The sequence below is a fragment of the Capra hircus genome (assembly GCF_001704415.2).
Source record: "Capra hircus breed San Clemente chromosome X unlocalized genomic scaffold, ASM170441v1, whole genome shotgun sequence".
Classification (NCBI taxonomy): Eukaryota; Metazoa; Chordata; class Mammalia; order Artiodactyla; family Bovidae; genus Capra; species Capra hircus.
Window position 1 is genome coordinate 11,453,079 of NW_017189516.1, and position 23,506 is coordinate 11,476,584.

Sequence of the window (23,506 nt, forward strand, 5' to 3'; positions counted from 1 at the left end):
CAACCTAACCTATGACCTGAAAGAATTAGAAAAAGAAGAATAAAGCCCAAAGTCAGCAAAAGGAAGGAAATGATAAAGATCAGAAAGGAAATATATAAAACAGAGACCAAAAGAGCAGAAAAGATCAATGAAACCAAGAGCTAGTTTTCTAAAAAGATAAAATTGATAAAACTTTATCCAGGCTCATTAAGAAGAAAAGAGAAAGGACCCAAATAAACAAAATAAGAAAACAGGAGAAATGAAAACCAAAACCACATATATACCAAAAGTCTTAAGACGATACTGTGAACAGTTAAATGCCAACAAATTGGACAACTGACAAGAAATGAACAGATTTCTAGAAACTCTACACCTGCCAAAACTGAAACAAGAAGAAACAGGCAATCTGAACAGACCTATCATGAGACGTGAAGTTGAATCTGTAATTTAAAAACTCCCAGCAAGCAAAAGTCCAGGACCAGATGACTTCATGGGGGAATTCTACTGAACATAAGGAAGAACTAATACCTGTCCTCAAACTTTTCAAGAAATTGAAAAGGAAGGAACACTCTCAAATTCATTCTACGAGGCTACCAACACCCTGATACCAAAACCAAAGACACTACAGAAAAAGGCCACAGGCCAGTATTATTTGATGAAAATAAATGTAAAAATCTTCAACAAAATATTAGCAAATCAAATCTAAAAATATATAAAAAGGATCATACACCATGGTCAAGCTGAATTTATTCCACGATCACAAGGATAATTCAATATATGCAAATTAATATGATATACCACATTAACAAAAGGAAGGCTAAAAATCACATGATCATCTCAATAGATGCAGAAAAGCCATTTGACAAAACTTAACATTAATAATAATAACTCTGAAAGTGGGTATCAAGGAAACATATCTCAACATAATAAAGGCCATTTAAGACAAACTCACAACCAATGTCATACTCAGTGGTGAAAAGGTGGAAGCTTTCCCACTAAATTCTGGATCAGGACAAGTATACCCATTCTTGCCACTTCTGTTCAACATAGTATTGGAAGTCCTAGTCACACCAATCAGACAAGAAAAATTTTTTAAAAGTATCCAAGTTGGAAGGGAAGAAGTAAAATTGTCACTATTTGCAGATGACATATCATATCTAGAAAACCCTAAAGTCTTCACCCATTAGAACTAATAAAACTATTAGAACTAATAAAGGAATTCAACAAGGTTGTCAGATACAAGATCAATACACAGAAATCTTTTGTGTTTCTATACACTAATAATAAAATATCATAAAGAGAAAGCAAAAAAAAATACTGTTTAAAATTGCATCAAAATGAATAAAATATCAAGGAGTAAACTTAACTTAAAAGGGATAAGCTACCCACTCAGTATTCTTGGGCTTCCCTGGTGGCTCAGATGGTAAAGAATCTGCCTGCAAAGCAGGAGGCCTGGGTTTGATCCCTGGGTTGGAAAGGTCCCCTGGAGGAGGGCATGGCAACCCATTCCAGTATTCTTGCCTGGAGAATCCCATGGACACAGAAGCCTGGCGGGCTACAGTACATGAGTTGCAAAGTGTCGGATATGACTAAGCACAGCACACAAACTTAACCAAGAAGGGGGAAACATACTATACTCTGGAAACTACAAAACATTTATGAGGGAAACTGCTGGGAGCCAGCGTGAGGAACTCCACCCATAGCAAAGGTCATGAGGAAGGAGGCTTCAGCATACGCAAAGGCATGATCAAGCCTCAGGAAACCCCCTGTTCCCGAGCATCTACCCCCAAAACCAGAGTCTACCTACTTTACTCTTTCATGCTCTCACCTATACCTCTGACTTTACGGGGGGCTGACCCCCATTACCTCTCTTGGAGAAGAAGTTAACTTACAGCTCCAAGTCAATAAAAATTCCTGAGCATAACAAGAGTGTTTCAATTTATGAACTCCTCTGAAGGTTATCTAGCCTGCCTGTACAGGTTCGTCTGGCCACATGTGATTGTTTACAGCCTCCCAACCGTGAGAGGCACAAGATGTTTTAGACTTACTAAGCAGAGACACTACTTTGCCGACTAAGGTCCGTCTAGTCAAGTCTATGGTTTTTCCTGTGGTCATGTATGGATGTGAGAGTTGGACTGTGAAGAAGGCTGAGTGCCAAAGAATTGATGCTTTTGAACTGTGGTGTTGGAGAAGACTCTTGAGAGTCCCTTGGACTGCAAGGAGATCCAACCAGTCCATTCTGAAGGAGATCAGCCCTGGGATTTCTTTGGAAGGAATGATGCTAAAGCTGAAACTCCAGTACTCTGGCCACCTCATGTGAAGAGTTGACTCACTGGAAAAAACTCTGATGCTGGGAGGGATTAGGGGCAGGAGGAGAAGGGGATGACCGAGGATGAGATGGCTGGATGGCATCACAGACTCGATGGACGTGAGTCTGAGTGAACTCCAGGAGTTGGTGATGGACGGGGAGGCCTGGCGTGCTACAGTTCATGGGGTCGCAAAGAGTCGGACACGACTGAGCGACTGAACTGAACTGAAAGGCAGATTCTTTTGGGAAGCTGGAAATTGTTAGTATAGTGGGTTGGTTAGGAATTATATTGGTGAGGACTTTTTCATTTGTTGTGCCAATAATTGCTGCTAATTCCCTGCCCTGGGTGTGACAAGAGTGTCTCAGGTCAAACCTCTCTGCTGACAGACTAGCTTGTATGACAACCTCTCAACCATAAACAGCACAGAGAGCTTCGAGTATTTTGAAAATCTTAATTAGCATAGGGCTTTTTCTCATTGTTGAGTCAATGATTGCCACCAGGCCTCCATATCCTTAGGCACCTGGGAATATATTAATCAATGTATTTGGAATATAGAAAAAGAAATATAGTAGTTTTTGATGTTAGCAATACTAGATTTTTTGAGTTAATGAATTTTCTCTTTTATAATAGATCACTGTACTTTGTTATAAATCACTGTGTCCTTGCTATGCAAAAATGTAATTTTATCAGTATCTTAAGACTAAATAGATCTTAAGGGGAACATTGGTGAAGGGTTTTCATTTGTTGGGCTGATGTTTGCTGCTAAATCTCCATATTCCCTGCCCTTATAATGAATATAACTAGCATATAGGAGAAATAAGTATTAACCTTTAACCATATAGGAGAAATAAGTATTAACCTTTAAGATTAATCATGTTAACCTTGGGTTAAATAAATTCCTTTCTTGATTGTAACTCACTACACCCTCACCCTATAGGAATGCAACTTTATTTGGAGGGTGGTGCCTGGTTTAAGAAAAAATACCCTAGGAAAAAATAAGTTTTTTGGTTATCAGAAAGAAAGGATCATGGAGTGTCAGCAGGCCTCATGGCCAGAAGATGATGTGGAATCCCTAAGACCTTTTTTTTATACATTGATGTGAAGCACCTGATTTTGATAAAGGTCAGGACTGCTGACCCCCGGGTGACTCTGTATTCATCCCTATGTATAACAAAAGGTATATAAGCAAACCTAAAAATAAAGAAATCAGATCAGTTTCTGGAAAGACTGATTCCCTCATGTCGCTTCTTTCTTGCTCTCCGTTTTTCTGGCTGAATTCCCATCTGGAGCATGGGTGCCCGCCACGTCTACTTACTTGCCCCAGTTTTTAAGTTCCATACGAGAAGGAGCCCAAGGAGGGGCACCTTCCGATATTCAAGTGGCACTGGTGGCCCAATGTAAATGGTGCAAATTCCTTGTCTTGGAATTTTATTGGTATCCCACGTAAACCAAGTTATTCAGCCTCTTTTTCTCTCCTACTATTTTCTGGCCGAATTCCCATCTGGTACGTGGGTACTCACCAATCCTACTAATTTTGCCTGGGCTTCTAAGATCGGACCAGGGAGGCCTCAGTACCTCCTCTCCTTCGGGAGAATGGAAAGACACCTGTGGCCTACGTAGGTGGTGATTGGTATTCCATGTAAACCAAGTTATTCAGCCTCTTTTTCTCCGCTAGTTTTCTAATCTCTCTCTATCTGTAATTAAATAAGTTTTTTCCTAGGACGCCGATTCTGTCCCCACCTTCGAATTACCCTGGATCCACCAGGGAAGGACCTCGGCAAGTGGCGCCTGAACAGGGCTGTTTTAAGAATTAAAAAAGGGGGAGATGCCGGGAGCCAGTGTGAGGAATTCCGCCCATGGCAAAGGTCATGAGGAAGAAGGCTTCGGCATATGCAAAGGCATGACCAGGCCTCAGGAAACTCCCTGCTCCCGGCAGGAAACTAATAATGATACAAAGAAAGGGAAATATATCCCATGCTTGTGGATTGGATGAATTGTCAAAATGGCCATACTATTCAAAACAATCTACAGATTTAATGAAATCCCTATCAAAGTACTCAGGGCTTCCCCAGAATGGCTCAGTGGTAAAGAATCTGTCTGCAATGCAGGAGATGTGGGTTCGACCCCTGCTCCAGGAAGATCCTCTGGAGGAGGAAATGGCAACCCACACCAGTATTCTTGCTGGGAAAATCCCATGGACAGAGAAGCCTGGCAGGCTATAGTCCATAGGGTCACAAAGTGTCAGACACGACTGCCTGAGTGAGCACACAAATCAAAATACCCATGTTTTCACAGGATTAGAATAAACAACCCTTAAATTCATATGGAACCACACAAGACCCTGAATTACCAAAGAAATCTTGAGAATGAAGAACAAAGCCAGAAGTATAACCCTCCCAGACTTCAGACTATACTACAAAGCTATAGTAATCAAAACAGGGTGGTACTGACACAAAAACTGACAAATAGATTGATGAAATAGAATAGAGAGCAGAAAAATAGACCCATTCATCTATGTTCAAATAATCTATGACAAAAAAGGCAAGAATGCACAATGAAGAAAAGACAGTCTCTTCAATACGTGGTGGTTGGAAAATTGGACAGCTACATGTAAAATAATGAGATTAGAACATACCCTCACACCATATACAAAAATGAATTCAAAATAGATTAGAGATGTAAATTTAAGACCTGAAACAATAAACCTCCTAGAAGAGAATATAGGCAGAACACTCTGGCATAAAAATTGTGGCAATATTTTTTTTGATCTGTCTCCTAAGTAAAAAGAAATAAAAGCAAAACTAAACAAATGGGATGTAATTAAACTTAAAAGCTTTTGCAAGGCAAAGGAAAATATTGACAAAACAAGAAGACAACCTACAGAATGGGAGAAAATATTTACAAATGAGGTGACCTATAAGGGGTTATTATCCAAAATATATAAACAGCTCATATAATTCTTCATCAAAAACAAACAACCCAATGGAAAAATGGGCAGAGACCTGAATAGACAATTGTCCAAAGACATACAGACAGCTAAGAGGCACATAAGATGCTCAACATCATTAATTATCAGAAAAATGCAAATCAAAACCACAATGAGATATCATCTCCCACCAGTGAGAATGGCTATCATAAAAAAGTCTACAAATAACAAATGCTGGAGACAATGTTGAGAAAAGGGAACCCGCATGTACTGCTGATAGGCATGTAAATGATACAGCCACTGTGTAAAACAGCATGGAGGTTCCTAAAAAACTAAAAACAGAACTACCATATGGTCTAGCAATACCACTCCTAGGTATATATCTAGAAAAAATGAAAACACTAAATCAAAAAGATACATGCAACCAAATGTTCATAGCAGCACAATTTTCAATAGCCAATTATACAGAAGCAACTCAAGTACCCATCAACAGACGAATGGATAAAGAAAATGTGGTATATATATACACATACACAATGCACCCAGCTATAAAAAAAGAATGAAATTCTGTAATTCGCAGCAACATGAATGTACCTAGGGGGTATTATGCTTAGTAAAATAAGACAGAGAATGACAAATAATGTATATCGCTCATATGTGGAATCTAAACAGTAATACAAATGCATGGATATGTAAAACAGAAACAGACTCATGGATATATAAAACAGAGGGACAGGGGGCAGAGGGAAGTGGGGAGGGACAAATTAGGGTTATGGGATTAACAGATACCACCTACTATGTATAATATAAATAACCAATAAGGATATACTATGTAGCATAGGGAACAAAACTCATTATCTTGTAATAACTTATAATGGAGCATAATTTACAATAATAATGAATACTGTACACCTGAAAATAATATAATATCAACTATAATTAAAAAAAGAAAATGTACCTCTTGTAGACAGTATACAGGTGAGTCTGATAATCTGATTTCTAATTTGAAGGTTTATTCCATTGATATTTAATATAATTACTGATCAGCTGGATTAGAATCTACCATTCTATTGGTTTTCTGTTCATTTCCTATATTTTTTGTTGTTTTGTTCATTCTTTCTTGCCTTCTTCCCTTTTAATTTCTCCATTGACTTTATATCTTTGTCTCTTTGCATTATTTTTCTTTTAAATAGACCTTATTTTTAGAGCAATTTTATTTTTTTTCTTGGTCATGCTGTGCAGCTTGTGGGATCTTAGTTTCCCAGCCAGGGATCAAAACTGTGCCCCCTGCAGTGGAAGCACAGAGCCCTAACCACTGGACTGCCAGGGAATTTAAAGCAGTTTAAGGGGCTTCTGTTTCAAGATGGCAAGTAGAAGGACATGTACTCATCTCCTGTGAGAGCACCGAAATTGCAACTACCTGCTAAATAACCACTGACAGGCAGACACTGGAACCCACCAAAACAAGATACCCCACATCCAAAGACAAAGAAGAAGCCACAGTGAGACAGTAGGAGGGGCACGATCATGATAAAATCAAATCCCATACCTGCTGAGTAGGTGACCCACAAACTGCAGAAGAATAATAACAAAGTTATCCCACTGTTGTGATGGTTCTAAACCCCACGTCAGGCTCCCCAGCCTGGGGATCCAACAAAGGGACTGGGAATCCCCAGGGAATCTGGCCTTGAAGACCAGTGGGATTTGATTACAGGACTTCCACAGGACTGGGGAAACAGAGACTACAGTCTTTGAGGGTACAAACGAAATCTTGTGTGCTCCAAGACCTAAGGGAAAGGACCAGTGACCCCACAAGAGACTGAACCAAAACTACCTGCTAATGTTGAAGGGCCTCCTGTGGATGCATGGTTTGGCAAGGGATCATCACAGGGACAGCGGCAATGGCAGCAGCAGGCTGGGAAAGTCCTGCTTGGTGTACACCCTCTTGGAGGTCACCATTAACTCTACCATAGAGCCCACAGACCCCAGGGCTGGGTCACCTCAGGCCAAACAACTAACAGGGAGAGAGCGCTACCTCACCCATCAGCAGATAATTGGATTAAAGCTTTACTAAGCAAGGCCCTGCCCACCAGAGCAAGACCCAGTTTTTCCCATTGCCAGTTCTTCCCATCAGGAAGCTTACATAAGCCTCTTAGCCTCATCCACCAGAGAGCCGACAGAAGAAGCAGTCTTATAGCAGCTACAACCAAAATCATATTACAGAAGGTTAATCATGATGAAAGAGCAGAAAATTATGGCCCAGATGAAGGGACAAGATAAAACCCCAGAAAAACAACTAAATGAAGTGAAGATAGGCTACCTTCCAGAAAAAGAATTCAGAACGGTAGTGAAGATGATCCAGGATCTCAGGAAAACAATGAAGATGCAAGAAATGTTTACCAAAGACCTACAAGAACTAAAGAACAAACAAATGGAGATGAACAATACACTAGAAGTAATCAATAGCAGAATAACTGAGGCAGAAGAATGGATAAATGACCTGGAGGACAGAATGGTGGAAATCACTGCTGTAGAACAGAATATAGAAAAAAGAATGAAAAAGAATGAAGACGCCTAACAGATCTCTGGGACATTAAACACATCAACATTCATGTTATAGGGGTCCCAGAAAGAGAAGAGAGAAAGGACCTGAGAAAATACTTGAAGAAATAATAGCTGAAAACTTCCATAACATGAGAAAGGAAATAGTCAACCAAGTCCAGGAAGCACAGTGTGTCCTAGACAGGATAAACCCGAGGAGGAACACACCAAGACACACAGTAATCAAACCGACAAAAATTAGAGACAAAGATAAAATATTAAAGGCAACAAGGGAAAAATGACAAACAACATAGAAGGGAACTCCCATCAGGCTATCAGCTGATTTCTCAATAGAAACTCTACAAGTCATAAGGGAATGCACAATATATTTAAAGTGATGAAAAGGAAGAAGCTACAACCAAGATACTCTACCCAGCAAGACTCTCCTTCAGATTTGATGGAGAAATCAAAAGATTTCCAGATAAGCAAAAGTTAAAGATAATTCAACACCACCAAACCAGCTTGACAACAAATGCTAAAGGAACTTCTCTAGGCAGGACACAAAAGAGAAGGAAAAGATCTACAGAAAATAAACCCAGAACACTTAAGAAAATGGTAATAGGATCATATATATCAATAATTACCTTTAAATGTAAATGGATTAAATGCACCAACCAAAAGACACAGACTGGGTGGGTGGATGAAAACATGTGCATGTACACACTTCCACTTGCCACATCCCTTGGCTTGACCCCCCTCAAATTCTATGTAATTATTTTATATAGTTAAGTTAATCATGTTCCCATTATGGTGTACAATTGTAATTACCTTTTATTTTTTGGTCTGGCTACTGATGTGAAACTGATAAGTATCTTTTACTATTGTGATTATTTAACTATTACTCACTTAATACCATTGTATCATGATTGGTCAACAGAAAAATAGAACTCTGTGTTACCAGAACTACAATTTAATGGAAAAACCTGCAATCACTTTTTAAAAGCCATGCAATGCATATCAGAATTATCTTGAATTTTTTTGAAAAATACAAATGCCCAGGTATTGCTTTTTTTCTCCAGAGCTCCAGATATGTTTCTAATGAGTAGTCATGCTTAAAAACAACTGAACTATATGATGATCTTTTACTTTTATCTAGCTTTACTTTTTCTATTTCATTGAATATGAAATATTGCTCCCATTTCATTTAGTTTATGTTTTCCAATTTCTCCATCTTTTTGATGTTCTTTCTCAAGTGTTTATCTAGTAGAAAAGCTTTTGTATACATATATAAATACGTAAAATATATACATTTTATAAAACTTATGAATTTTTGCCTAATTAAAAAATTATGACATTTTGATTCCACTTGTTTGACTTAGCATGAATAGAATGCTAGATTTCTATTTAAAAAAATAGATATGAAACACACAACAACAAAGGTTTACTGCATAGCACAGGGAACTATAGTCAATATGGTTCCTGGTGGCTCAAATGGTAAAGAATCTGCCTGCAATGCAGAAGACCCAGGTTCAATCCCTGGGTCAGGAAGATCCCCTGGAGAAGGAAATGGCAACCCTCTCTAATACTCTTGCCATGGACAGAGGAGTCTGGTGGGTTACAGTCCATGGGGTCACAAAGAGTTGGATACAAGTAAATTACTTTCACTTTTCACATGATGGAAAATAATTTCAAAAATAATGTATGTGTGCATGTATAACTAAATCACCTTGCTATGTGCCTGAAAAACATTATAAGTTAACTATATTTCAATAAAATATATATATTAAGAAAAAGAATAAAGCAATTTAAGTACACAGTAAAACTGAATGCAAAGTACACAGTGGCTGTGTACCCTGTCCCACACAGGCACAGCCTCCCCAGACTATCAAGCATCAGAGTGGTACATTTGTTATAATCAATGAACCCACAATGATGCATCATTATCATGCAAAGTCCATAGTATACATTAGGGTTCACTCTTCGTGTTGTATAATCTATGGTTTTGGGCAAATGTATAATGGCATGTATTCACCATTACGGTATCATTCTGAATAGTTTCTCTGCCTTAAAAATCCTGTGTTCTGCCTATTCATCCCTCCTTTCTTTTAATCCCTGTCAACCACTAATCCTTTTACTGTCTCCATAAGTTTTGCCTTTTCTAGAATGTCATACAGCTGGAATCATACAGTATGTAGACTTTTCAGATTAGCTTCTTTCACTTAGCAATATGCATTTAAGATTCCTCCATGTCTTTTTAGGTCTTGATAGTTCATTTCTTTTTAGCAATGAGTATTATTCCATTGTTTGTATATACCACAGCCTATCCATTTGCCTACTGAAGGCATCTTGGTTACTTCCAATTTTTGGCAATTATAAATAAAGCTGCTATAAACACTTGTGTGAAATTTTTGTGTGGACCAATTAATAACTTTTCAACCCATCTGGGTAAAAAGGAGCATGATTGCTGGATTGCAGGATAGGAGAATGTTTCTGACAAACTGTCTTCCAAAGTGTCTGTACCACTTTACATTCCCATCAGCAATGAAGTTCCTGTCACTCCATTATCCATGCCAGCATTTGGTGTTGTCAGTGTTCTGGATTTTGGCCATTCTTTTAGGGGTGTAGTGGGGTTACTGTTGCTTTAATGTGCAATATCCTAATCACATATGATTTTAACATGATTGTGCCCCTCCTACTATCTCCTTGTGGCTTCTCCTTTGTCCTTGGATATGGGGAGATGCTCTACACAGTGAGCAAAAACAAGACCTGGAACCAACTGTGGCTCAGATCATGAGCTCCTTATTCCAAAATTCAGACTTAAATTGAAGAAAGTAGGGAAAACCACTAGGCCATTCAGGTATGACCTAAATCAAATTCCTTATGATTATACAGTGGGAGTGACAGATAGATTCAAGGGATTAGATCTGATAGAGTGTCTGAAGAACCATGGACGGAGATTTGTAACATTGCACAGGAGGCGGTGACCAAAATTATCCCAAAGAAAAAGAAATGCAAGAAGGCAAACTGGTTGCCTGAGAAGGTCTTACAAATAGCTGAGAAAAGAAGCAAAAGGCAGAGGAGAAAGGGAAAGACAGACCCAACTGAATGCAGAGTTCCAAAGAATAGCAAGGAGACAGAGGAAAGCCTTCTTAAGTAAACACTGCAAAGAAATAGAAGAAAACACTAGAATGGGAAAGACTAGAGATCTCTTCAAGAAAATCAGAGATACCAGCGGAACATTTCATGCAAAAATGAGCATGATAAAGGACAGAAATGGCAAGTACCTAACAGAAGCAGAAGAGATTCAGAAGAGGTGGCAAGAATACAAAGAACTATACAAAAAAGGTCTTAATGATCCAGACACCACAATGGTGTGGTCACTCACCTAGAGCCAGACACTCTGGAGTGTGAAGTCAAGTGAGCCTTTGAAAGCATTACTACAAAGTTAGTGGAGGTGATGGAATTCCAGGTGAGTTATTTCAAATCCTAAAAGATTATGCTGTTCAAGTGCTGTACTCAATATGTCAGTAAATTTGGAAAACTCAACAATGGCCACAGGACTGGAAAAGGCCAGTTTTCATTTCAGTCCCAAAGAAGGACAATGCCAAAGAATGTTCAAACTACCACACAATTGCGCTCATTTCACATGCTTATAAGGTAATGCTCAAAATTCTTCAAGCTTGGCTTCAACAGTATGTGAACCAAGAGCTTCTAGATGTACAAGCTGGATTTAGAAAAGGCAGAGGAACCAGAGGTCAAATTGCCAACATCTGTTAGATCACAGAAAAAGGAAGAGAATTCCAGAAAAACACCTACTTCTGCTTCATTGACTATGCAAAAGCCTTTGACTGTGTGGATCACAACAAACTATGGAAAATTCTAGAGATGGGAATATCAAACCACTTTACCTGCCTTCTGAGAAACCTGTATGCAGGTCAAGAAGCAACAGTTAGAACTGGATATGGAACAATGGACTGGTTCAAACTGGGAAAGGAGTATGTCAAGGCTTTATACTGTCACCCTCCTTATTTAACTTATATGCAGAGTACATCATGCAAAATGCAGAGCTGGATGAATCATAAGCTGGAATCAAGACTGCCAGGAGAAATATCAGCAACCTCAGATATGCAGATGATACCACTCGAATGGCAGAAAGCAAAGAGGAACTGTTGATGAAGGTGAAAGAGGAGAGTGAAAAAGCTGGCTTAAAACTCAACATTCAGAAAACTAAGATCATGACACCTGGTCCCATTACTTCATGGCAAATAGATGGGAAAAAAATGGGAACAGTGGCAGACTTTATTTTGGGGGGCTCCGAAATCACTGTGGATGATGACTGCAGCCATGAAATTAAAAGATGCTTGCTTCTGGAAGAAAAGCTATGTCAAACCTAGACAGCATATTAAAAAGCAGAGACATCACTTGGCTGACAAAGGTCCATATAGTCAAAGCTATGGTTTTTCCAGTAGTCTTGTACAGATGTGAGAGTTGGACTATAAAAAAAGGCTGAGTGCCAAGTGATGCTTTTGAATTGTGGTGCTGGAGAAGACTCTTGAGAGTCCTTTGGACAGCAAGGAGAGCATACCAGTCAATCCTAAAAGAAATCAACCCTGAATATTCACTGGAAGGACTATGCTGAAGCTGAAGCTCCAAAACTCTTGCCATCTGATGTGAAGAGCTGACTCATTGGAAAAGACTCTGATGCTGGGAAAGACTGAGGGCAGAAAAAGTGGGTGAAAGAGGATGAGATGGTTGAATGGCATCACCGTCTCAATGGACGTGAGTTTGAACAAACTCTGGGAGATAGTGAAGGACAGGGAAGCCTGGTGTGCTGCAGTTCATGGGTCACGGTCAGACATGACTTAGCGACTGAACAACAAATGGCATACGATGTTGAGCATCTTTTCATATGCTTATTTGCCATCTGTATAATCTTCTTTGGTGAGGTGCCTATTAAGGTCTTTTGCTCATTTTTAAATTGAGGTGTTTAATTGAGGCAGTAGTTCTGGGACCCACTGTTCCAAATGGGAAGGTGACAACAAGTCATATCATTGTTCTTCTATGTGTAATATGTACTTTATCTCTGACCGCTTTCAAAATTTTACTTTTGTTTCAGCAGTCTGACTACAACATGCCTATGTGTGGTTTGCATTGTATTCAACATGCTTGCTTGGGGCTTACTGAAATTTCTGAATCTCTCAATTTGCCTTTCACAGATTTGGGGAAAATTTCAGCCATTATTTCTTCAAAAATATTTTTATGTCCCCTTATCTCTCTTTCTCCTCTCTTACTATTCCAAATGTACACATGGTAAACCTTTTTACATTTTTCCACAAGTCATTGAGACTCTTCATTTTTTTCTAATCTTTTGATTTTCAGATTGGCTAATTTTTATTGATCTATCTTCAATTTAACCATTTCTTCTGTCATTGCCAATATGCTACTGTTGTTTAGTTGCTTAGTCCTATCTGAATCTTTTTCAACCCAATGGACGGTAGCCCATCAGACTCTACTGTCCATGGGATTTCCCAGGCAAGAATACTGGAGTGGGTTGCCATTTCCCTATCCAGAATTTGCTATTATGCTTATTCAAATTTTAAAAAACTGAAATATAGTTGACATACAATATGTTAGTTTCAGGTGCATTACGGTGGTTTGACATTTGCATATATTATAAAATGATCACCGTAAGTCTGGTAACCATCTGTCCCCACAAAGTTATGATATTATTGACCACATTCCTTATTCTATATATTACATCCCTGTGGCTTATTTATTTTATAATTAGAGGTTTGTAGCTCTTCTTTTTTTAAGATTAATTATCTGATTGTAGATTATTTGTGAATTTTTTTTTTTTACTATCTCTAGTTTCCAAATTTTATACAAGGAAGAATGCCCTTTTCTGCAATGAGAAAAAAAGAATATTAATTAAACATCTCTCTTATCCCGTAGGGTAAGTTTGACCTTTTAGACTATAAGATTATGGAGTTGCTAAGTCCATCTGTATGACAAAATTATTTACAGAGTCTTAGCTAAGACATAGACCTTACACCTATCATAAGATTTAACTTAAAATGGATCATAGACATAAATGTAAAATATAAAACTATTGAAGGTAACATAGGATAAAATCTATATGACCTTGGTTTCCCTCCAGTAGGTAATGAAGACCATAGAAATTTGCTGCCAAGTGAGAGTCACGCTCAGACTGGTGTTGTGTAGAAGTTGCCTGGACAGACTGGCATAAGCAAAAATGGCCCAAGATCATGCAAGGGGCAGTCTCTGCAATCTTTTCTCTATGTGTGTGCACAAGTGAGGTTTGTAGCTCTTAATCCCCTTCACCTATTTCACCTCTGCAACCTCCCTCTCCCATGGCAACCACCCATTTCCCCCTCTGTATCTATGAGTCTGTTTTAATTTTTAAACTTCAGATATTATATTTTTCAGTTCTGGAATCTTTTGTGTATAGTTTCTACTTCTTTGAGATTTATTACCTTTTCATTCATTACAAGCATATTTTCCCCTATGCCCGTGAGCATAGAAATAAGCTGCTTTAAAGTCCTGTCTGCTGATTTCAACATCAGAATCACCTTGGGGTTGGTCTCCACTGACTGCTTTTCCTCTTGAGCATAAGTCACATTTTCTTTTTCCATATAGTAGTTTAGAATTGAATCCCAAACTTTCTGAATGATATGTTAGAGATTCCGAATTCTGTAAAAAGTACTGATTTTTTATTTAGCTATTTCTCACTTAATTTCTCTAGAATGAAAATTCCAAGTTCTCTTTCTCTGTATTGGGTAAAGCTGGATTATCCATTCATTATTTTAGACTTACTGAGGGTGCTTGGAATCAATCCTATGCATGCATAGTTTAGCAGTCTGCCAGAGATTTGGGAAGGGTTTATATAGAGAATTAGGGCTCCTCCTCAGTGGTTTCTCTCCTGGGATATCTCCTCAGTTTTCAGAGGCTATAATCATCCTGAATCTGTTCTCTCATTCCTCAAACTATAAGACTGCAGGTTTCTATCCAAGTTTTATTTATCTCCATATTACAGCAACTGCAGCCTGCCCATGGATGAAAAGCTATAAAAACACAGAAAACCCTTTCAAATGAGCACTTTTCTCTGTGCTATAGTGGAAACGGCATTAGAACTGGGAATTTTAGGGCCTGTATTAAAATTCTAGCTTGGCCACTTTCTAGCTATGTTTACTTTGGGTCACTTCTCAGATACCATTTCCTCATTCTAAAATGGGAATAAGAATGTTTGCTTTATGGGGTTGTTAAGAATATAAAGTCAGATAATACATGAGATATGGAAAATAGGCTCAGAGGGGCTATGATTGTCCTATTAAGTGGTAGGAGTCATTGGTTACTCCAGATCTGACCATGCTTTTTCTGCTATATCATACTGCTTCCATCTAATGACTACCAACTCTACCTTTCCCTCCCAAAGACACCTGCAAGTACCTAGTATGATCTAATTACCAAGGTGAGCTCAAAGAACACAGTAAGCTAAAGTTCTTACCCACAAGAAGATCCAAGTACCATTACCTTCTCATTGGTGACTGCCCTGCCGTCTGTGTCTCCTTTTGGTCACTCTCAGGGCCTCCAGATAGCTGTTTTGTTATATTCTGCTCAGCCTGTAACTGTTATCTATAGGAGGGGTTGGCCTGATAACAACCTACTCTGCTGTTACCAGAAGCAGAACTGCTAACTGTGGATTTTTGGCTTTGCTATCTATCTGTTCAGTCTGTTTTTATGCCATGATATATGGAAAAATTAAAAAACTATGCTGCTTCACTGCCTCCATCTTCCCAGAATCACATGCTATTTACTTTAATAATAAATGAAATAAAATATTCACTAGAATCTGTTATTCAGAATCTTTGTCCAGATTTCTTTTGCTCTAAAGGGCAATGATACGTGGTCTGAATTTAACTGCTAGAGCGTTAGGGACCAGTAGTGTAGTAGTATAACTACTTGCCTCCCACCCCTTCATACCTGACGTTGTCTTGGCTATTCCCTGATCTGGTAATGCTCCAAATTTCCGATGCTGTTCATACCAGTCATTCACTGTCATAGATGCCAGACTTGGATAACCAGCTCCAAATACTCTGTAAGAATCACACTACATTTAGAAAAGTAAACATAAATAGCACATAAAAAGCCTCTTCTGTTTAGTGGTAAAGCTTGTATCTGTTTCCTCCTTGCTCCCTTATCCAGCTATCCTCTGAGGAGTTGTGTAAATTCCTGTGAGGACAGTGAAGAGAGACATCCAGGGAGGAGAATTAAAGGCAAGAGCTTTCACAAGAAGATAAAGGCCCAGACTTATCTCCCAATAAGCAATCTCAGAGGCTAATGCCCCACAGAATGATGATATAATGGAAGGAGTATTTATTCTTGGTGGGTCTAAAAGATACACAGAGGAAGGAGATTCTTCTGCAACCTTATGGAAGAGGTTCATCTTTAATCTCAGAATTAAAACCTAGATAGGCAAACATGACCATTTGAGAATTGCAGCTGAAGCAAACAATGAGAAACAGCTTTAAGGGCTACAATTCTTCTTTAGATTCTTTTTTCCTTCTTTCTGTATTTCATTCATTAATTATTTGTTTTTGTTGGCTTCTTTTTGAGCCTGGTTTTAAGCTCAAGTTTGTAAGGGAAATGTCTGATGATGAGAGCTACAGAGAAAGTATTGGAAGAGATAATATTCCTTTGATGGAAGAATAGTTTCCCCAGGTGAAGCCATGACCTTTATTTAACAATGCCCATTCTGTTACTCATGCACTGTAAATGAACCATAAAAATAGGGGGCTTGCAAAGGCAACCCACTTTTTAATACCACCTACTTGGCTTGGGCCATGTTCCGAGTGAGAACAAATGGTTTCATTGGAGGCCTGTCCTGACGAGATGACTGCGAAGTTGATGCCTAAAAAGGAAATTAATTATCATAAGTGTATTTGTCATTGTGCCCACCCCACTATGCAGGTTCTTAAGTCTTTAGGTGCTTGAAAAACCCTGTTTATCAGACTCTAAGATATATTAGCAGAATACCAATGGTGGAGGTTGGTTAGCTCTCCTGAGATGGCCCAAGTATCATGCTGGAAAGGGAGGAAGAGAAAGCTCTTCCAGGAACCATTTCACAAGTGAAAAATTACTTGACTTTAAAACTCTCCCCTCCAAAGAGGCAGATTCCAAAGCTTTCTTCCATGTTCCACCTAAACCTCTTGAGCTGAATTTGAAGCCCCTTTCCTCAGCCTGGCTTTCAGGGCTAAAGCTGAATTATTAAGACCTTTCTGCTAAAACCCTGTCCAATGTAATTATGCTATTAAATGTCAAGAGCTCCCTAGGGTGTTTTAGAAGTGGATGTTCCTAAATGCAAGAGGGGGAGGAAGAATGGGTTAGTATCTTTCATATACAGGTGTACAGAAATGTTTCAAGGAATCTTGGCTGTTCAGGGGCATACCAAAACAAACTATGGTCTAAGAAAAAATGTTCACTTTGTAACATCACTTACATAGCCAATCCCAATCCCAAATGAGAGAGAATAAAAACAAACAACAAAGAAGGAGACAGGAGGATCCAGAATAGTCCAGCCTCATAGTAATGGGTTTGAAACCCATTCATCTAGATATAGTCAAGGGGCCTTACAGCTTTAGAATATTAATTGTTCGTTCTTTGATCCCTTAACATAAGGAACTAGGTTGATGTTACCCTGAGGCAAAAGCTCCTGGGCTAATTAGTACAAATCAAATTAGCAAGAGTTCTCTGAGGACTTAAATGGCTGCAGCTAGTTGATTAATACAACTCAATTCATGTTATATCCTGAACCAAAAAGTAACCGGTAGCAGAGCCAGATATTTTTTTTTCTTTTCTATAATTCTTCCCTCTTTTTTTTTTTTTTTTTAAACAAACCCTTGTGTTGAGGGCTGACTTTCAATAGATCACAGTGAGGCAGCTGCTCTGCTATGTATGAAACCCCAACACAGAGCCCAACATTTTGAAAAATCAGCTCCAAAACATAGTTATGGTCTTCAGGTACAGCCAAAGTGGTATTATACCAAGTTTTCTTTACCATTATGCCTAACATTTTGTGCATAGAGGTCCTTGCTGTGTTTCATACTTGGGTGACCTATGGTGTCAGTATATCACTGTGTAAGGTTAACTTTTGATTTCTCCCCCAAACAAAACATATTTCATGTCTTTTATCTTCTTTTTAAGTTTTTTCTCTCTCTTCTCCAGTCCCACTTTTCTTCTTCATTCCCATCCTATCCCTCTTCCTGTTTATTACAGTCAAGCACAGATTTTCAAGGCACACCTCCCTATGCCTTCCTTCAGCAGTCATGATTGCGTGTGTGCTAAGTTGCTTCAGTCATTTCTGACTCTTTCTGACTTTATGGACTCTGGCCTGCCAGGCTCCTCTGTCCATGGGATTCTCCAGGCAAGAATACAGGAGTGAGTTGCCGTGCCCTCCCCCAGGGGATCTTCCCGACCCACAGGTCAAACCTGCATCTCTTATGGCTCCTGCACTGGCAGGCAGGTTCTTGACCACTAGCGCCACCCGGGAAGCCCCCAGTCATGACTGCTCACAGCCCAAAGCAGTTTTCACTTCGGAGAAGACTCCCCCTCTCCTGGCATGTCACAAAATTACAGAAGACTAGAACTGTGTTACAGTCAGAAAGCACTAGGGAACACTACTATAAACTAGAGAGAAAGCTATCCTAGAGAACCTTCAGCCTTCCTCCACTAAGGTTAATAAAAACAGTGATTTTATGGAAACATGAAAGGATTTTAATTTGATTACTCTCCTGTAGAAGATTCAAATCTCTGACAGTAGCTTTTTGAGCTGTTTAGGCAGTGACCAGGCTTACCTCTTTTGCAGAGTCTTTTTCTCTCAAGATCTTTATCTCCTGGTCAATGCTCTCAATCTCTTCTAAGCTGATACCAATCCACCTTCGAAGGTGAAGGAGGTAATATTCACGAACATGCTCATCATCTGCTTGACCACTTTCCACAGCAGATTTCAGTGCAGACAACCTATGCTCCACCTCCTTCTTCTGCTTGTATCTGTTCCACAGAAAAGTATTTCCCATGAACTTAAAAATAAAGAAGTGCTCCTTGAAAAGAAGGCCAAAATATGATTTTACCTTTGCAAATGATCAGGTCGTAAGGATGATGATTTTCACTTTGGCAAAAATAATGATTTTATACCTCAGAATTTGCCATCAAGGCCATTCTCACAAGACTACAAGGCGAGGAAGGGATCAGTAGAGGCGGAGAAATACATTCTAAAGCCAGAGAAATATAGAGGAAACCTGATCTGAGCAACTGTTCCCATCATCTTTCGAGATGGGAGTACTTTAGTAATTTTATGACATCAACCTTTATTAGGTCAGGTGCTTAGTATCATACAATGTCCATTTGGGAATTACAGCTTCAAATAATCATAGACTTTTTATTTACCTGCCATTGATGCAGGAATTCCTAAAAAATGGTCATCTCTTCTTTTCTTCTGGGCAAAATGTTTCCAGCTCTTCTGACTCATCCTGTATAATTTAAAGACTCATATCCACCCTGCCTGCCTTTTCCAAGATGCATTCTAGTATGTCATCTATCACTCACTGGACAACTATTTACTGAGTACTTATTGTGTGACATGCACTGTTCTCAGTGCTTGAGCCACAACAGTACTTACAAAAGAGTCCTTGCTCTCCTGAGGCTTTCATTCTAGTGTGAGCAGTCAAAAAGAAATAGATGTCAGGTGGTGATAAGTCCTCTGAACAAGCCAAAAAAAAAAAAAGGCAAGGTAAACTGGATAGAATGATGGTGTGAAAGTAGGGGTGTTCAGGAGAGACTTCTCTAAAGAGGTGACACTTGAGCAAAGACTTCAAGGAAATAAGTACAGAAGCCATGACAGGATCTGGAAGAGTGTTCTAAGGGGAAAAAGCAAATATGAAGGTCCTTGGGTGGGAGAGTGCTGCCCTGACATGTTTGAGGAATAGCAAGGAGGCCAGTGTGGTTGGCATGGAAGATGATACAAAATGAGGTCAGAGAGATAGCCAGGGCCATATAGAACCCAACAGGCTAATAAGACATGAAATATCAGATGTCAAAATGTTTTGAATGAGAAGAGAAAGTCACTGGAAGCTTTAAAATAGAATACATGATGTGAAAACTTTTTTAACAGACTACTCTGACTGGACTGTGAGAGGCTGGGAGGCAAGGGTGGAAGCAGGAAAATCAATTTAAGAGGGTACTGCCATAATCCAGGTTGAGAGTGACTTGAAATAGGGAGGTGGTAAGATCCAGATGTAATTAAAATATAAAGCAGTATTTGTTGATTTATTGGATGTAAGGGCTTGAGGGAAAGAGGAATAAAGGAAAAACTCCACAGTTTCCAAGAGAAGTATCTTGAAATACCTATGTCTAGAACTCCACTCCAGACCTCCGGGATCAGATGCTTCTCTGCAAGTGTTCACTCAAATCTGGAATTCTTAACTTGACTTCAATGGACAGAATTTGGGGAGGAAGGGTGTCTTTGAACTCCCTCCAATTACGTATAGAACTCTATTTATACGCTTTTTTTTTTTTTTTTGCTGAGAAGACGTTAAAGGAGGTCCATGACCCACAAAAAGTCAAGAACCACTGCTCTGGAAACATTCTTTATTATAGAAACTTTTAGGCTCTTCTATTCCTTTTAATTAACAAGTGGGTACTTTATGCAACGTTACAAATAAATGTCACAGCACCATCATAGGTGGCCTTCTGAGTAAAACACTACACAGGTCAATCCTAGTTCATGAATGCTATTACAGACATCGCTTGAGAACATTAAACTCTGATGCCACTCCTACCCCACCCTCTTTCCTGATGTATCTAAGTCAGGAAAAAAAAGAATACCAGGACCTTAAATGTATATAACCTGGGGTAAATTCTGCGTTAGTCTGCTGGGCCTCTGAACAAGGTTCTTATGCTTCCTTTCCTACCCTCCACACATATGCAGTCTAATTGCACTCTCTGGTCTTTCTTCTCTACTTCCTTTGCTCCTACGACTTTGTTCCTAGTCATCTTTGGGACTTCTAAGCTCCTGAATACCTGATCTTTGAGGCCAGTGTTTTTTAAACCTTTCTTAGCAGAAGAATCCTTGCTTCTTATGAGAGCTTATTTTGAACTCCAATAAGCAATAAAAGATAAAACTACCTTGGTTAAATCAGAGAAAGGCTCCCAACATCTCTCCTACCCAAGCACTGTGACGAAATCTTAGGGCACTGTCCTAGACCTTCATCACTGTTCTAGATTTCCCATGGTGAGCCACTACATGCAAACAATCCTTATCACCCAGTGCCTGTCACCCTTCTGACTCTGGGCAACTTTCATCATTCCCCTTTCTGTTCCCAAGCTGCTGAAGAGAGCTAACCAATTACAAATTTGTTGTCAAATGATTCAACGACAAATTTGTATGATTAAACTTCAGTGCAATGGTCACTCTTGTTCAGTTATCATCTTCTTCATCTTTTGTGAAATCCATGCCACCATCATGCTAATCAGATGACCAGTCAATATCAATTTCCCTTTTTACCTTCAAATCTTTATAGTGTCAGCTTTCCTCCTCTTCTCTTGCCTTTAAGGAGGCACTGTTGTCTTTACCAAGGAAATGTCTTTACCATTCCACTATCAATCCAGTCCCCATCCACATTCTTTCAGGCCTCACTCAATCAACTATCCTCCCTGTCATTTGCAGTTACAATTTTTCACTCTACCAGTGCCTTTCCCCTAACCTGTTCTGTCTTTTCAAATGACCACTCTTCTCTCTGTTCTAAACAACACTAGAATTGGTAATTTGAAGACCTGAGTTTAAATCCTAGCCTGACCACTTACTAGCCATGTAACTTTGGACAAGTCAATACTGAGAGCCCATTTCCTTATTTCTAAAATGGGATAATATCTGCTTCATGGCACTGTTAAGAGGATCAGATGACCAATACTCATGAAAGTGCTTTGTAAGCAGCAATATAAATAACGTTAGCAGATGAGAAAAATTAAAAGTTGAGAGGGGCTAGATGATGCCCCATCTATTAGGTGGCAGAAATTGGATGGGTCACCCCAGGTCTGACTCAAAAGCCCAGGATTTTTCTGCTACACCATATTGCTTCCATCTTTCTGATGATCACTCTGTCCTTCCCAAAGATACCTCAAGTACCTACCATGATCCAAGTACTGGGTTGGGTACCAAGGATATACAATGACATAATTACAATACTAAGGATACAATTAGTCATGGTCTCTGACCTTTAGAAGTTCCAAGCCTAGAGAATAACAGATAGTTATGCCCAGATAAGTAACAAAAACTAAATGCTATAGTATCTGGGAGGGGAGACAGGTAGGGAGAAACTTCAAAGACATGACATTTGTTCTTTATCTTCCCCGGGCTTCTTTCTATAAGTACTCCCATCTGTACCTTGTTGAGTCTCTTATCTCTGACTGCCCTTTTCTTTCTCATCCTTCTTCTTTAATTTGCCCCAAGGTTTTATCCTTGGGTTTTTTCTCTCTGCATGTTTTTTTTTTCCATCTAGTCAAGGCTATGGTTTTTCCAGTGGTCATGTATGGACGTGAGAGTTGGACTGTGAAGAAGGCTGAGTGCCGAAGAATTGATGCTTTTGAACTGTGGTGTTGGAGAAGACTCTTGCGAGTCCCTTGGACTACAAGGAGATCCAACCAGTCCATTCTGAAGGAGATCAGCCCTGGGATTTCTATGGAAGGAATGATGCTAAAGCTGAAACTCCAGTACTCTGGCCACCTCATGAGAAGAGTTGACTCATTGGAAAAGACCCTGATGCTGGGAGGGATTGGGGGCAGGAGGAGAAGGGGACGACAGAGGATGAGATGGCTGGATGGCATCACTGACTCGATGGACGTGAGTCTGAGTGAACTCCGGGAGTTGGTGATGGACAGGGAGGCCTGGCGTGCTGCAATTCATGGGGTCGCAAAGAGTCGGACACGACTGAGTGACTGAACTGAACTGATCCATATCCATCGATGCTCCTGAATTTTTATCACTAGCTGCAAAACAGTCTCATAAGTTTTAGTTACACATTTCCATCTGTTTATGGACACAGCTGTCCAGTGGTCACATCATGACCTAAATTCAGTAAGTCCTAAACTAGACTCATTATTTACCCAGCTTCTACTTCTCCACTTCTGTCAAAAGAATGTAGGTTCAATTAATCAACAAGACTTACACTTACTCCTCAAAGATGGGAATTAAGAGTAGAGAAGATACATGAAGAAACATGCTTTGAGAGAGACAGAGAGGACATACTACTTAGGTGTTTTATGTAGGATGACCTCAGTGTGTAAATGAGGCAGAGGATGGAGGACTTACAGAAATTGAATAAGGATTTAAACAATTTGTTTTCTAATCATATAAATGCTTCTTGCAAAAGTAGTATCTGACAGTTGTAACTTATCATCTCTTCCCAGTTGGAGTACTATTATAACATGTTAACTTGTCTTTCTGCATCCCTCTTCCTTTTCAGTGTTCTATACACATCACTTCCCTAGAGTCCTCTGACCATACTACTTTTAGCTTCTGCCAAACCAGACTCTTCTCCATTTCCTGTACATACCTCAAAGTACCTTGCCTTAGGCTTTTTTTGCTCATGTTGTCCCCACATGCCGCTTGTCAACAAGACGTTTTTTGAGCACCTTCTATATGCCAGGCCCTGTGCTAGACACATCACAGAGAACAAGA

General features: G+C 39.3%; 1 protein-coding gene across 2 annotated transcripts in view; it reads right to left on the reverse strand.

Moving 5' to 3' along the window:
* The window catches only part of IGBP1 (immunoglobulin (CD79A) binding protein 1), a 45,283-nt gene that overhangs the window by 16,667 nt on the left and 5,110 nt on the right, over positions 1-23,506 (reverse strand). For both annotated transcript variants that reach the window (XM_005700707.3, XM_018043890.1), the window contains exons 3-5: positions 18,627-18,822; positions 16,605-16,684; positions 15,757-15,869 (exon numbers count right to left, since the gene is read on the reverse strand). In XM_005700707.3, the coding sequence (XP_005700764.3) occupies positions 15,757-15,869; positions 16,605-16,684; positions 18,627-18,822 (389 nt within the window). The remainder of the gene's footprint in view (positions 1-15,756; positions 15,870-16,604; positions 16,685-18,626; positions 18,823-23,506) is intronic.